At 37.8% G+C, this 15765-nt stretch overlaps 1 protein-coding gene across 4 annotated transcripts in view; it reads left to right on the top strand.

Annotated features, from left to right (window-relative positions):
• Mcf2 (MCF.2 cell line derived transforming sequence) overlaps window positions 1-15765 on the top strand; it is a 120141-nt gene that overhangs the window by 31651 nt on the left and 72725 nt on the right. For all 4 annotated transcript variants that reach the window (XM_087600201.1, NM_001427408.1, XM_087600202.1 and 1 more), the window contains 2 exon segments: window positions 14596-14715; window positions 15587-15703. In XM_087600201.1, the coding sequence (XP_087456327.1) occupies window positions 14596-14715; window positions 15587-15703 (237 nt within the window).

The raw sequence follows: 15765 nt of genomic DNA, 5'->3' as shown, positions 1-15765 counted from the left end.
CCTATAGACAAGTGTTTTATGGGACACGAAAGTAACTTGTTTGCCAGCATAAGCTAAAATTTTCAAGTTCCTCCTTCAGTTACTTTCCAGAAACTTTCCTACTTATATTTTCTTCATTCATTCATCCATTCATATTCTAAATTACTCATAAAATTTCTAACACGATCTTCCAATTTGTTTTAGGGAAACATTGGAATAACCCTAGCTAATTTAAGGACAAACTGGTCAACCACAAGTCGCTAAATGTCACCTTAAGAAAAACAAACAAACAAACAAAAAAACAGTGTTATTGCTGTGATGGCTTAAGATACAAACTTGCCTGTTCAACTATTCAGGTAACATACACAAAAACGAAAAGCCAAAATTACTTATAGAAAAAATAAATTAAACTCCAGCTCAGGACAAGGAAAGTAAAGAACTGCATTGTTGCTGAGCGGCAGCGCGTGCTAGGGATTGAGTGAATGAGTTTTCTAATAAGGGTTTTAGCATAGAATGCTCTTTTAAAATTATACTTATTTTGATAAGGTTTTGTATCCATCCCTACACATGATTTTATGCTATGAGAATAATAGCTTCAGATATTTGATAATTTATGATGCATGTAAAATGTCTGTGTATTTATTTTTGCAATGTTGTATGGAACTGACATTAGCAGTTTTATTATCAAAGGTGCCTTACTTCACCTTTTGGAAAGTTTATGATTCTTTTATGCACATACATTTTTAAGTTCTAAGCTTAGTATTATGTATACATGCTCTAACATGCACACAAACACAGCACATAGGTATCCATCGAATAGGTGGAGCATCACTATTACAGCAATGTCAATGGTAAATCCGTAATGACTACTGGCCAAAGGCACTCTCAGTAGAGCAGAGAGGTAAAGAATATTTATAAATATGTATTTCAAAAGAACTTCAAGCTAGAAGTGGGGAAGGTTTTCCATGGAAGATGTGTTTGTTTGCACCTAAATAGTGAAACACACCTACATGTGTTTCTGTTAAGTTTCCCTGGTTCTTTCTATTATTTTTATTTCTGTCAAATGAATTATGTTAAGTGGTCCCCAGGAACAGGTATCTCTCTCTCTCTCTCTCTCTCTCTATATATATATATATATATATATATATATATATATATATATATATATATATGTCTTTTTTCCATCTTTATTAACTTGAGTATTTCTTATTTACATTTCGGTTGTTATTCCCCTTCCTGGTTTCTTGGCCAACATCCCCCTAACCCCTCCCTCTCCCCTTCTTTATGGGTGTTCCCCTCCCCATCCTCCCCCCATTACCGCCCTCCCCCGAAACAATCACGTTCACTGGGGGTTCAGTCTTGGCAGGACCAAGGGCTTCCCCTTCCACTGGTGCTCTTACTAGGATATTCATTGCTACCTATGAGGTCAGAGTCCAGGGTCAGTCCATGTATAGTCTTTAGGTAGTGGCTTAGTCCCTGGAAGCTCTGGTTGCTTGGCATTGTTGTACATATGGGGTCTCAAGCCCCTTCAAGCTCTTCCAGTTCTTTCTCTGATTCCTTCAATGGGGGTCCTATTCTCAGTTCAGTGGTTTGCTGCTGGCATTCGCCTCTGTATTTGCTGTATTCTGGCTGTGTCTCTCAGGAGCGATCTACATCCGGTTCCTGTCAGCCTGCACTTCTTTGCTTCATCCATCTTATCTAATTGGATGACTGTGTATGTATGGGCCACATGTGGGGCAGGCTCTGAATGGGTGTTCCTTCTGCCTCTGTTCTAAACTTTGCCTCCCTATTCCCTGCCAAGGGTATTCTTGTTCCCCTTTTAAAGAAGGAGTGAAGCATTCGCATTTTGGTCATCCTTCTTGAGTTTCATTTGTTCTGTGTATCTAGGGTAATTCAAGCATTTGGGCTAATAGCCACTTATCAATGAGTGCATACCATGTGTGTTTTTCTGTGGTTGAGTTACCTCACTCAGGATGATATTTTCCAGTTCCATCCAGTTGCCTATGAATTTCATAAAGTCATTGTTTTTGATAGCTGAGTAATATTCCATTGTGTAGATGTACCACATTTTCTGTATCCATTCCTCTGTTGAAGGGCATCTGGGTTCTTTCCAGCTTCTAGCTATTATAAATAAGGCTGCTATGAACATAGTGGAGCATGTGTCTTTGTTATATGTTGGGGCATCTTTTGGGTATATGCCCAAGAGAGGTATAGCTGGGTCCTCAGGTAGTTCAATGTCCAATTTTCTGAGGAACCTCCAGACTGATTTCCAGAATGGTTGTACCAGTCTGCAATCCCATAACAATGGAGGAGTAGGAACAGGTATCTTAAAATGCAGTTGATTGGATTGATTTTGAGACCTAGAGGTACAGTGGTAGGAAAGTTTGCTTTGCTTGACTAAAGTAAAAAATTTGGGCCCTCCAGTTAGTGATAAAATGGCTTAATAATTGGGAAGGAATTTTGGATGTGGCCTGATTCCGGAGGTTATGGTGGAGTGAACAAGATGGTCTAGTTGAATGTGAAATTTCAGGAGAGGATTAAACTGATTATCTGGTGGAAATTGAATGATTAGCTGAGTGACAAGGAGGGGATTAAAAGTGATACATGTGATAAAATGAACAAACCACAAGGAAGGGGTATTGTGTGGGACCGTCCTGCTCCCCAGGACTTTTGTTTGGCAAGTTACTTGGCAACACTTGAAGGAACTCTTGTTCTATACTCTTGAAGAGTGGGGATGATAGTAGGGTGAGAGAAGTAACAGAAGTGACTCTTACCATAGAAAACTCGTCTCTGGAGCTCTAGGTCATGGGGTTGTCCCATGACCTCATTTTCAGTCATGATATTAGATTATATCATTTTCCATTTCATGGGCTACATAATGCTAAATTGTTTTTCATAACTTCAAACATTATTGCTGGTCCCATTTTATTGAGTCAGATGATTTCATTTCTCAATTGCGAAGAGTAAATCTGTACATATATGAAAGGTTAAGTGTCCATAAGAAGCTATTTATGGTATATATGAGCCTTAGTACCACTGTTTACCCACCAGGCATTACTTTGTCCATCTGGAAGAAGGGATAATACCTACAGTGATCCAGAAGTAGGAAGACCAAATTGAATAGTATGTGTAACAAGCCTAGGAGTGTAGGTAAAGCTTTTCAGGGTCCTGAATATTATGTTTCTTTGCATCAAAGGTTAAGAGATAAATGTTATAGGGATTGAAACTGCTTTTTTAAAAAATAGTAAGTGAACAATACTTTATGTTATGTAACACATTTTGAACATGTCCAAAGAAATAAAAGTAGAGAGGCTGGAGAGATGGCTCAATGATTATGACCACTGGCTGCTCTTCCAGAATACAACTGGGTTTGGATTTTAGCACCTATAGGGCACCTCACAACCATTTGTAATTCCAGTTCTGGGGAATCCTATGCCCTCTTTGCAGACAACAGGCATGAACATGGTACACAGACATTCATGCAGGCAAAATACCCATATGATTAAATAAAAAGAAAAAGAAAAAGTTAACAATTTCATAGGATGAGTGAATTGCCTCCCTAAAAGTATCTATCACACAGAGGAATATTTAATAACTTTACTTTTAGGGCTTTAGTAGTTAAATAGAGTATCAAGTTTATGCTTCACTGAAAGACCATGTACTTGGGCAGTTCTGAGATTGGTGTGAATCAAAGGCAAGAAACTCTTCTCTAGGAGGGAAAGATAGTAGAGAATAGGTTTTCGGTCTGTTTTCTTGAAGAACCAGGGAATGTTGTATAAGACAGCTGTGTTGGGGCTGTTAGCAGTGATTGGACACATGACAGTGGCAGTGGGCAACATGTTCCTGTTACAAATATGTGAATTTAATGAATGAAGTCATATGTTGGAACCTCAAAAGGTAAAAATGTCTGTAAGAAATGCAGACCAGGTGCTGAATCTTCTCAGTTTTTTCTTTCTTTTGTTTTTCTAAAAAGGAAACAAATTAAGACTGACACAGGACTACATCTCTTTGTTGTTTTGGCAAGTTCTTAAAAAGAATGTATGGATTTAGAATGTAGAATTTAATTTTGTAGAAAGTAGAAATTGTGCCTTTTCATGTTTATATAACCATATAGATTAGATACTCTTAAAGCATTTGGAAATGCTGTATTCCTAAACTGAAACATCACAGCTCAGGGGTCGTAGTCTGTGATTGTTCTGCTCTGTATATCTGTTACAATTTGCTGTTTAATATTTTTGTTAAAATGCTAGATAAAATTATATATATATGCCCATATATATAAATATGGACAAATTAATCTTAAACTATATGCCCTACCAGTTTAAATTTTGTCCATCTAGATTCTCATATCAAGTACAGAAAGGATATACTATATATCATAATATATAGTATATATCATACATAATATTATTTATTATATCATTTTATAATGATATTTTTGTTTGTTTGTTTTTTGAGGCAGGGTCTTTCTTCCTAATGCTAGCTGTCCTGGAGCTTCCTGTGTAGATTAGATTGATATCAAATAGAGATTCACCTGCCTGTCTCTTTCTCCCAAGTGTTGGTATTAGGAATACATATATATATATATATATATTACTGTATTACAGCATATATATACAGTAGCAATATATTATATGTTATAATATGTATGATTTATGATATCTATAATAATATGTATATATAACATATCAATATATTAGTTGATTATATCAATGATATAACAATATATGTAACCATATTACAAATAGATATAATATATATAACATATTATCCATATTGCCCCATGTTCAGATATATAATAAATATTTTCATTCAGCAGTTATAGCCTACAGATTTATTTTGTGAAAAATCATTTGTTTCACTTCTTTTAAAATGTGGGTTTTACTGGACATGGAATTGTACACCTTTAATCCCAGTACAACTGGCAGAGACAAGCAGTTAGCTGTGTGAATTTGAGTTCACTTGGTCTACTTAGCAAGTTCTGGGCTAGGTAGGAGTGACACAGGAAGGCCTTATCTAAAAAGAAACCTGTCGATAAACCAACAAACAGAAACAACAACAAAAACTTGACTCGTAGAGCAACTGGTTGTTTTTGACATAGCTGTTCAAGCTGACCTAGAATGTTAGCCCAGGATGATCTCCTGAATGCTAGCATTACAGGCATGGGCCATTACACCTAGCACAACCTGGGAGTTTTAGCATTCAATCTGAGATACTTATAAAAATCATCAACCTTTAAGTGACATCTAAGTTTTCCAAACGAGAACTGAATGGGATAATCCAAGGTAAGTAAATGAAGAATGTACTATTAAATCAATAATAAACCCTGATTATAAATAGTCATAAATTAGGAACTAGAAAGAGTGCTCGGCACTTGATAGCACTTTCTGCTCTTCCAGAGCAGCCTGAGTTCACTTCCCAGCATTCATATGGAGGCTCACAACCATCTGTATGCCCAGTTCCAGGGGATGCTCTTTCGGTCCCTTTGGGCTCTTAACATGTATATTAGCATGTGCATACAAACACACTAAAGTATTAAATAGTAAACAAAATATTAAATAAATAAATCAACCTAATTTAGGATGACTGACTCTCAATTACTCTGAGGGGGCATTTTTTCAATTACTCCTCCCCTCATTTGAGAAGCATTCTCTCTAATTAATATTCTAAACACCAATTCCAAATGCCTTTCCAGTACAAAATAATTCCTGCGGATTAGAATAGTGAAGGCTTCTTCGGAGTTTTTCAATATAGTGTGGAAGGAGAGAAATGTCGAAGACGTAATTTTAGAGGAAACTGCACCATGCAAACAGGAGCAGTCTCCTTTTTGTCACAGATTTACACTTACTGTGCTTTTCATTGTACAATGATTCGGAAGTTCCCTTTGAAGATATTATGTTACCTTGATAGTCTCAAACGTAGGAGATGCTTGAGGGTAATATCTCAAGTGACACAAGTGAGTTATGGCAAACAGTTCATCTAATTTATTATTTATTTCATAGTATTGAAGCATGCAGTTCAGAGCAGGCATGTTAGTTATAGCTTCTGTGTTCACACACAAAACAAGCACACTGAGTTTTCAAGCTTAGCCCCATAGCCTTAATCAGCTCTGAGCAGGTGCTTCGCAAATTGTCCTTTAACAATTTGAATCTACAACCTTACATGAAGACTTTTCCCAAACCCTCCTTTTTTGGATTATGTTTTTGTTGTTTTATGATCCTGGGGAGGGAACTCAAGACCTCATGCATGCTAGGAAAGCACCATAAATTCTTAGCACATATACTCTTTAACACATGAACACCTAAACAAAAATTACATATACATCAGATATATTTTAAGGGATTTTTTTCAGGGCTTAATGTAGGGTAGAAGCATCACTGCTTATTAAATGCTAATTCTGAGATTCAGGTTCACAGTGAATTATTATTTTTAAAAAGATTTATTTATTTTTATTTATATGAACACACTGTAACTATCTTCAGACAAACCAGAAGAGGGCATCAGATCCCATTACAGATGGTTGTAAGCCACCGTGTGGTTGCTGGGATTTGAACTCAGGACCTCTGGAAGAACGGTCAGTGCCCTTAACCACTGAGCCATCTCTCCAGCCCCAACAGTGAACATTACTAAAATCCTGTGCTAACTTCTTAACATGAGGTTCTGTTTCCATCTCCATTTAACAACATAAGAATCTGAATGTAGTGAGCAGGATAATCAATGTCTGTGTGTCTATGACCCCCAAACTGATGAATAGGCTCCCTGACATGTTTAAAGGAATTTTATAATGTGATGAACAGTCTTGAGGAGGCCAGGATTACATTTCATGTGGAAGACTGCCTGTGAAGCATGCACATTTATATCCGGGAGTAACATGAACTCGATGTGTTAGCACACACTTGTATTAGGGTGTTAGAGGCAGAACGATCAGAAGTTTGAGGCACAAAATTCAAAGGGAACTTGGGATACATGAGATCCTCACTTTGATAATAAAAGATTCTTGAGATTGGAAGATTATGCAAAATTTTCAAGGCAGGATTTGTATCATGATGAGGGTTTTCATTATCAAAGAGAGAGGAATTGTGGTGTAACTCTGTAGTAGAAATGTTATCTGGCATGTGAGAGGCCTTGGGTTCCATCCTGAGTATCTTAAAAAATGAAAGGAAATAGAGAAAGCATGGAAAAGATAAAATGACAGACCATTACAAGGTCATAAACCACAGAGGTGTTGGACTGTCCCTAGAAACTGAAACTGTTCAGGCAATAGATTCTTAGCTAGAGACCCTAGAAGGAACACATGCCTTGATTTTGTTCAGTGATGGTAACCTTGAACTTCTGACCTCCAGAAGCACAGTAGGAATTTGTGTTATTTTTAAAATCAGTAAACTTTAGTAATTGCTTACAGTAGCAATAGGGAGTCTGCACACAGAGATTTTATCAAGTACAAAAAAGAAAAATAATCAAAACCCTAGTTCACCTGCCTATAAAACCAAATTCTATCAACAGGGGAAAATTGGAGAAGCATAATCTGGATGGTACGAGAATCAGTTCATAGTTCACTCCATAAACCTGAGATGTGATGTAAAGGTGGCAAGTGGAAAGGCCTGTACACTGCATGTGAAGAAGACAGTGGAAGTGGGAAGTAGTTAGGGTTTAGTCAAATACAGCCTAAAGAGTAGCAGCCATCGACTGGCACACTTCGCTTATGTTGAGGAACAACAGGAATTGGAAGTGGTGAGCTCTGTGGTGGACTAGAAAGCATCCCCCCCCCCAAAAAAAAAGCCCAGGGACACTGACCAGCCAGCTCAGTCAAGTGTTCAAGTGTTGTCAGGTTGGGAAAATGGGCCCAAGCACTATCTAATCTTTGATTTCTCATGAGAAACAAGAAATCCAACTCTGATATGATACCCATGTTTTTAGTTTATTTCATTTTTAATATTTTATATATTCTTGATTTGTGTATGTGTACGTACGTGCATGTACAAGTGTACTCAGAGGCCATTAGAAGGCTTTGAATTTCTTGGAAGTTGGAGTTACAGATAGATGTAAGCTGTCTGATACAGATCATGAGAACTGAAGTTGGGTCTTCTGGGAGAACAGCTAGTGCTCTTAATCACTGAGCAATTTTGTAGGATGCCCTCCCTCCCTCCCTCCCTCCCTCCCTCCCTCCCTCCCTCCCTCCCTCCCTCCCTTCCCTTCCCCTCCCCTCCCCTCCCCTCCCCTCCCTTTCCTTCCTCCCTCCCTCCCTCCCTCCCTCCCTCCCTCCCTTCCTTCCTTCCTTCCTTCCTTCCTTCCTTCCTTCCTTCCTTCCTTCCTTCCTTCCCCTTCGTTTCTCATTATACAACCTGAACTGGCCTGGAACTTGCTATACAAACCAGCCTATCCTCTATCTCACAGGCATCTCGGTATTTAAATTTTGTGAGATTTTGTTTGTATTTTATGTGTATGAATGTTTATCAGAATGTACTTCTGAGCACCATATGCAGGCAGTATATGCAGTACCTAAGGTGGCCAGAAGAAGTTAACAGATCCACTGGGACCGGACTTTGAGAAGGTTGTGAGCTGTTGTGACTTGTGTGCTGGGAACCAGACTTTAGGTCCTCTGGAATATCAGCCAGTGGTCTTCACTGCTGAACCATTTCTCCAGCCCTGAGATCTAGGCTTTATATCTCAGTAATGTTATTCTTTTTGAAAAATAGACTTTTTACAGTACTTTTGACTGCTGAGTTAAACTGAACAGGAGGTACAGGGAGTTCTCATGAACTCATGGTTCATTTTGTTTTGTGGCTTTGTTCAATCGCTAATGGTGTATTATGCTTAAAATGAGTATACTTGAGCTGTTTTTCTGCAGTTCACTTTGCTATGCTTTAATCTTCCCTCTTGAGGTTGATGACTGCACTCTTAGACTAGACCTTTTTGCCCCCGCTTCCCTACAGATAGCTATTGTGTAGATGTCATGAGAACACCTTGTGGGTTCTTCCAACATGCAATATCTACAGAAAGGAACCAAAATCTTACCTTCAGTCATATAACATTGCTTCTGTTTTGTTTCCATCTGGGTTACACAAATCTCAAATCTTGGGATGGATTGCACGGATTAATTGTACTTTCTTATCAAGTACATTAATTCCTGTTTTAATGATGTTACTTTGTGGAGTATTCCCTGACTCCTGTCACTTTTGCTCAGGTTCAGGATCTGAGTTGGATTACCGTACCATTCTCCACAGTCATCTCAAGTCTGCTTCTACTCATGTCTGAATTCAGTTCTTTTTCAAGGCTCATGATACTTTTGTAAGAAGACATGGCTTGGAATGTAATTCCATAATAGAGCTAACACAGGAAAAAATTAAAATAAAATGCATAGCTGACCATAGTGCTCTGGTACTCAAAATGTCTTAGAGATTTCTTTCACTTCTAAGGGGAAAACCAAAAGCCAAAAATTCAAATTTGCTCCTCTTGTGGTTCTTGCCTACTTCTCCAACATCTTTTCCCTCCAAAATCCTTTTCCTCTACAGTTCTTGATGAGGCATTTTCAACAGGTGGGGTAGTTTGATGACTAAGGCCTCAGAGGTAGCACAAGTCAAACCTTATAAGTTATACTTAAACACTCTGAGCTTCACTTTATTTGTAAAAGGGGCAACTTAACTCCTCCACTGAACTATGGTTAAGTAGAACTAGGGGCATTGGCAAAATTTTTAACAAAGAGTAGGCACTTAATATATTAATATTGGGTCTTGCTTTTTCCTTTCATTGCTAATCTTGCCTAGTATCCTGTATTCCTTCACTTTGGAATTCTTTTCTGTAGCAAGTATTTTTTTCACTGCTATGGATGGTTGGCTTTAACTGTCAACTTAATCCAATCTATAATCCTTTGAGAAGAGAGTCTCAGTGAGACACCCAGGGAAGATTGCTAATGTGGGAAGAGCATGCTCACTGTAGATACCATCGTAGCCTAGGCAGTTGACCCTGAACTGTATGAGAGATGAGAAAAATGAGTGGAGACAACATGCAAGCGGGATGTGTTCATTTTTCATCTGCTCCTGATTGTGGATGTGACCAGTTCCCTCACATAGCTTTTGGCTCTGTGTCTCCCTTGACCCTCATGATGGACTGTAACCTGTCATTGTGAACTAAAACCCTAAACTCTAAGTCCGTTTTGGACAGAATATTTTATTACATAAATAAAAGCTAGAACAACTGCCTATGTATGACAGCTTTTTTCTTCCTGGAAGCTGAGGAAATACTGATGTTAGGATGACATTTTGATTCAATTAATCCCTCTTTTTTCTTCAAAGCCCATTTGGCCCTCCCGTGGTTCACAGGCTTTGTGATAATTGCTTCCTCGTGTATATCACTCTAATTCTTTTGTTTCGTTTTTTGATTTACTGTGCTATAGTATTACTGATTACTAATAAACTCTTGTTATTGAAAGTGCCTGATAATCTTTCATTTTAATGTGTGGAGTAAACACATAGTGACAAAATGGGATTTCATGGGCTGAAAACAAAGGTGTGTTTCTGTGCTAGAGTTTTCACCCATTGTTTAGGGTAGTTAGACAATATTTCAGCTCTGGTTGGCTTTTTGGGCTATCCCAGGGACTTGTCTCCTGATTCTGTTTTTAAAAATTCTTTAAAAATGTATTGTTATTATGGTGTTTATGTGGATATTATGTATGTGGGGGGGCAGATGACAACTTTATGGAGTCAGTTTTTGTGGTTTTGAGGATTGACCTTAGGTCACCAACCTTGCACAGAAAGTTCCTTTACCTGCTGAGCCATTTGGCTGGCCCACTATCTGTTTTCATTTGTACAGGAAATAAAAGCAATTTGGCTTCAAATTCAGTAAATACATGGTATAAAAACAAACACATAAACAAATGCAATGGAACAGAACCCAGAAATTTATTGTCAACTGATCTTCAATAAACAGATCCAAGAGAACATATAATAAATGGGATTGGGGATGTATATATACTAATGAAGCTAATTTCCTATCTTTCACTGTAAAAATTTAACTCAAATTGGATCATGAACACAAATACAAAACCCCAAAACTATAAAACACTACCAGAAATTACAGGAAGAAGTTTTTTTGATTTATTTATTTTATAAGTTCACTGCAGCTGTTTTTAGACATGCTAGAAGAGGGCATCAAATCTCATTACAGATGTTTGTGAGCCACCATGTGGTTGCTAGGAATTGAACTCAAGACCTGGAAGAACAGTCAGTACTCTTAACCTCTGAGCCATCTCTCCAGCCCAGAAAGAGTTCTCACCAGTCACAATGGCTCAGATAAAACACTCAGGGACAACTGATGCTGTAGTCTATGTGGAGAAAGAAGAACACTCCTCCATTATTGGTGGGATTGCAAGCTGGTACAACCACTCTAGAAATCAATCTGAACGTACCTCAGAAAATTGGATATAGTACTATCTGAGGACTCAGTTATACCACTCCTAGGCATATATACCCAAAAGATGTTCCAACATATAACCAGGACACATGCTCCACTATGTTCATAGAAGCCTTATTTATAATAGCCAGAAGCTAGAAAGAACCCAGATGCCCTTCAACAGAGGAATGGATACAGAAAATGTGGTACATCTACACAATGGAATATTACTCAGCTATCAAAAACAATGACTGTATGAAATTCATAGGCAAATGGATGGAACTGGAAAATATCATCCTAAGTGAGGTAATCCAATCACAGAAAAACACCCATGGTATGCACTCACTGATAAGTGGATGGATATTAGCCCAAAAGCTTGGATTAACCAAGATACAATCCACATGAAGCTCAAGAAGGACGACCAAAATGTTGACGCTTTAGTCCTTCTTAGAAGGGGCAACAAAAATATTCATAGAAAGGAGATATGGAGACAAACTTTGGAGCAGAGACTGAAGAAATGGCCATCCAGAGACGGGCTCACCTGAGGATCTAGACTATATATATATATATATATATATATATATATATATATATATATATATATATATATATGTATATATATACAGCCACCAAATCCAGACAATATTGCTGATGCCAAGAAGTGCATGCTGACAGGAGCCTGATATACCTGTCTCCTGAGAGGCTCTGCTGGAGCATGACAAATACAGAGGCAAATGCTTACAGCTGACCATTAAACTGAGAATGGGGTCCCCACTGGAGGAGTTAGAGAAAGGATTGAAAGAGCTCAAGGGGTTTGCAACCCCATAAGAATAATAATACCAACCAAGGCACCAGAGCTCCCAGAGACTAAACCCCATCTCAAAAGTACACATGGACAGACCCATGGCTCCAGCTGTGTATGTAGCAGAGGATGACCTTGTTGGGCATCAATGTAAGGAGAAGCCCTTGGTTGTGCTAAGGCTGGACCCCCCAGTATAGGGGAATGTCATGTTGGGGAGGTGGGAAGGGTTGTGTGGGAGAGAAATACCCTCATAGAAGAAGGGGGAGGGGGGAAGACGTAGTGGGTTTATGGATGGGAAACCAGGAAAGGGGATAACATTTAAAATGTTAAAAAAAAATACTCAATTAAAAAAGAAGAAAAAAAATGAATTGGTATCAGTGGAAAAAAATATGCCTAGAGCTACAGACCCCAAAGCATAAATAGACAACCATGATTAAATCAATGAAAAGAACTTTTGTACATCAAAGGAAACAATGAACATAATGAATGGATAACCTACAGTGTTGAGGAATTGTAATCCAGCAACTTGGCTGCCCTGATTACATCCAAAGACCTTCTCTAAGTCTGTGTGATCCAGCTGGAATGCAGACATGCCCTTAGTATATACCTTTAATCTCTGTGGGTGGAATCCTTTAGTATACACTTTAATCTGAAACAGTGACCTCTAATTGAAGGACAGACAAAGTGATGAATCAGAGAAAGATTTGACAGAATGAGTCAGAGAAATGATACAAATAACTCTCAGGAAAAGAGCTATTTAAGAGCAGCTCAGGGGAATGAAGGTGGTTCAGTCAGTTTGGTCAGTCAGTTGGGAGTCAGTACAGTGAGTGCAGTGCAGTGGAGTTGAGTTCATTTGTGAATTCATGCAGTTCAATTCATATAGCAGAGGCAATTGAAGCTAGAGAATAAGAAGGAGCCAGATGTTTAGAACACATTGTCAGAGTTTGAGGCTAAGCAGAGCAATGCAGTGGAAGGCAAATAGAAACCAAATTGAATCAGTCAGCTTGGAGAGGAGTTTGAGCCTGAACAACTGAGTTGAACCAGCCTGCCAGAGTTCAGAAAGAAATGGAAAGTGTGAGTTTATTCAGAATAAACCTCTGAGATCACAATTACAGTTGGTTAATAAAAGTTACTTTTATACTACAAATGAGAATAATATTTGTAAACTGTCCATTGATGGTTAATAACTAGAGTATCAAAAAACCCCAATAGCAAAACAAAATAAAATTCTCCTCAAAAGCCAAATCTAATTAAAAATGGACAAATGATCTGAATGGCATTTCTTAAAACAAAACACTAATCAAGGACATTCACAGCAAAACCATAAGGTTAGAATGGCTAACATGCAAAAAACCGAAACTAGCACACTAAGCAAGACAAAGAGAGAAGAGACCCCTTGTACATGGCAGGAATGTGAAACAACACAGTCATTATTGGAAAACAATTTCTTCACAAAAATTGAGCATATAATTAATGTTTAATCCAACAGTCCCACTTATGGTATATCCAAAGAAATTGAAATGAATATCTCAAAGGAATACCTGCATGTCCATGTTGATTGCATTGCTATTAACATCAGGCAATGTGTGGAACCATGTAAGTTAATGATCTATCTGTCGATGAAAAAGTAAAATGTTGTTTATACACAGTAAAACTATGACATATCATCCATTGTTTTTTGGCAACATGGATGGAACTAGAGATGGAAATTTTATTGAGTAAAATGAGCCAGGCACAGAAAGGGGGACAATTTTATATTTTAGTCATTGGTTGAAGCCACAAAGGTTGATTCCATTGAAGTAGAATGTAGACTAGAAGTCTCTTTGTATAGGAAGGGGAAGAGGTGGGGGAGAGACAGACAGTGAGGTTGGATAATAGGTCCCATCCAGTGTACAGTTAAAGAGGAAGTAGTTTTGGGTCCCAAAAGGCAGTGTTAATTTAAACTCTGTAATTATAAGATAACTAGAAGAGTTTAAAAGTTCCTAGCAGAAATGCTGATGTTTGAGGCAAAGTAAATGCTAATTTACTTGATTTGATTATTACACACATTATATGTATATATCACATTATAATAATGGCATACCACACAAAAAGTATAAATATTGAAATTATTAAAAATAAAGAAAACATTCAAGACAAAACTAACTTCAAGATAATGTTTTAGAGTCTAATTCTTTGCAGCTTAGGACCTGCTCGTGTCCTTTGAGAAAATTCCATACTGGGAACATTATAAGGATCTGGCCTGATAACCCTATGTTATTTTTATTTCTGTTTCCGTGTTTTTAGATATTATCAGCATCCATTTAAACACGTTGACCTCTTACTGACTTCTATGACTTAAAAGTTTGCTTCCTCCAATGACATTTTCTGCTTTGTGCTCAGTTGGGAGTTTGTGTACTCGCTTATGTTTTTATTTCTTGCTCCAGGCCTCTTTCCCTGGGAACTTACACTTAGTCCTGGTTTTACGTCCTACCAGTTTTCTTCAACGGACTTTCACAGACATTGGATTTCGATTTAGCCAGGAGGATTTTATGCTCAAATTACCAGTAAGATTATTGCTTGAATCTTTTGTCCTTCTAATGCTTATCTGTATCTTAGACTGTTTTATATGTGTCTATGTATATATTTGTCTCTCAAAAATTTAGTTCTGAAATGTCCTACAGCAATCTGTTTCTGTTGTTAAACAGGGCTAGTTCAGGGAACTTATAACAAAGTAATTCCTTTTAAAAATATTTGCTATGGGGTTGGGGATTTAGCTCAGTGGTAGAGCGCTTTCCTAGGAAGCACAAGGCCCTGAGTTCGGTCCCCAGCTCCGGAAAAAAAAAAAGAACCAAAAAAAATATTTGCTATGTGCTATAGATGTGTGCATATGTGTATGATTAGGAATTTTTGTTTTCAGTTAACATTGTGTAGCTTCTGTATCTGAAGTGCCATGGTCCTACGCTAGCTCAGAGCACTGTGGTCTTTGTTTTGAAAATATATCTTTATATGTTTTTATCATTTGGAATAGAGTGCTTATAAAATTTAATACATGAATCATAACTTATTGCACAAAGTTCTTTTGCTTTGTTCTGAGCACTGAAATCCTTTGTGTGTATGTGTGCATGCATATGTGTGTGTACACGACGTATATGTGAGTGCAAGATTTCTCATTAGTAATGAAACCTTTTAGGCAAAGAAGAATTAAGTGTTTTGGTTTCTGTAGAAGTTAATTTTGGTTGCTAGGGATGTTTTGAAAATAAAACCTTGCGTTCTGAAGAAGGTTAAATATCCAGGTGTGGGGGCGTGCACAGGACGGAACTGTTTGAAGTGTTTATACCAGATAACGTTGTGCTGTTTACTGAAATTCGTTTTGCAGTTGGATGGAGGGCTGTCATGAAGGACAGTTAACAGTGTCTTTCTCGCTTATTCACATAGGTTGTTATGCTGAGCTCAGTTAGTGATTTGCTGACATACATTGATGACAAGCAGTTAACCCCTGAGTTAGGCGGCACCTTGCAGTACTGCCACAGTGAATGGATCATCTTCAGAAATGTATGTGTGTCTGGCCTTACTGTAGAGCCTATCCTTCGTTCTATCTAGAAATTTTTCCTACT

Source organism: Rattus norvegicus, chromosome X (assembly GCF_021556685.1).
Source record: "Rattus norvegicus strain SHRSP/BbbUtx chromosome X, alternate assembly SHRSP_T2T, whole genome shotgun sequence".
In the NCBI taxonomy this organism is placed as follows: domain Eukaryota; kingdom Metazoa; phylum Chordata; class Mammalia; order Rodentia; family Muridae; genus Rattus; species Rattus norvegicus.
The sequence above is the reverse complement of the archived record's forward strand: the minus strand, read 5'-3'. Positions and strand labels throughout refer to the sequence as shown.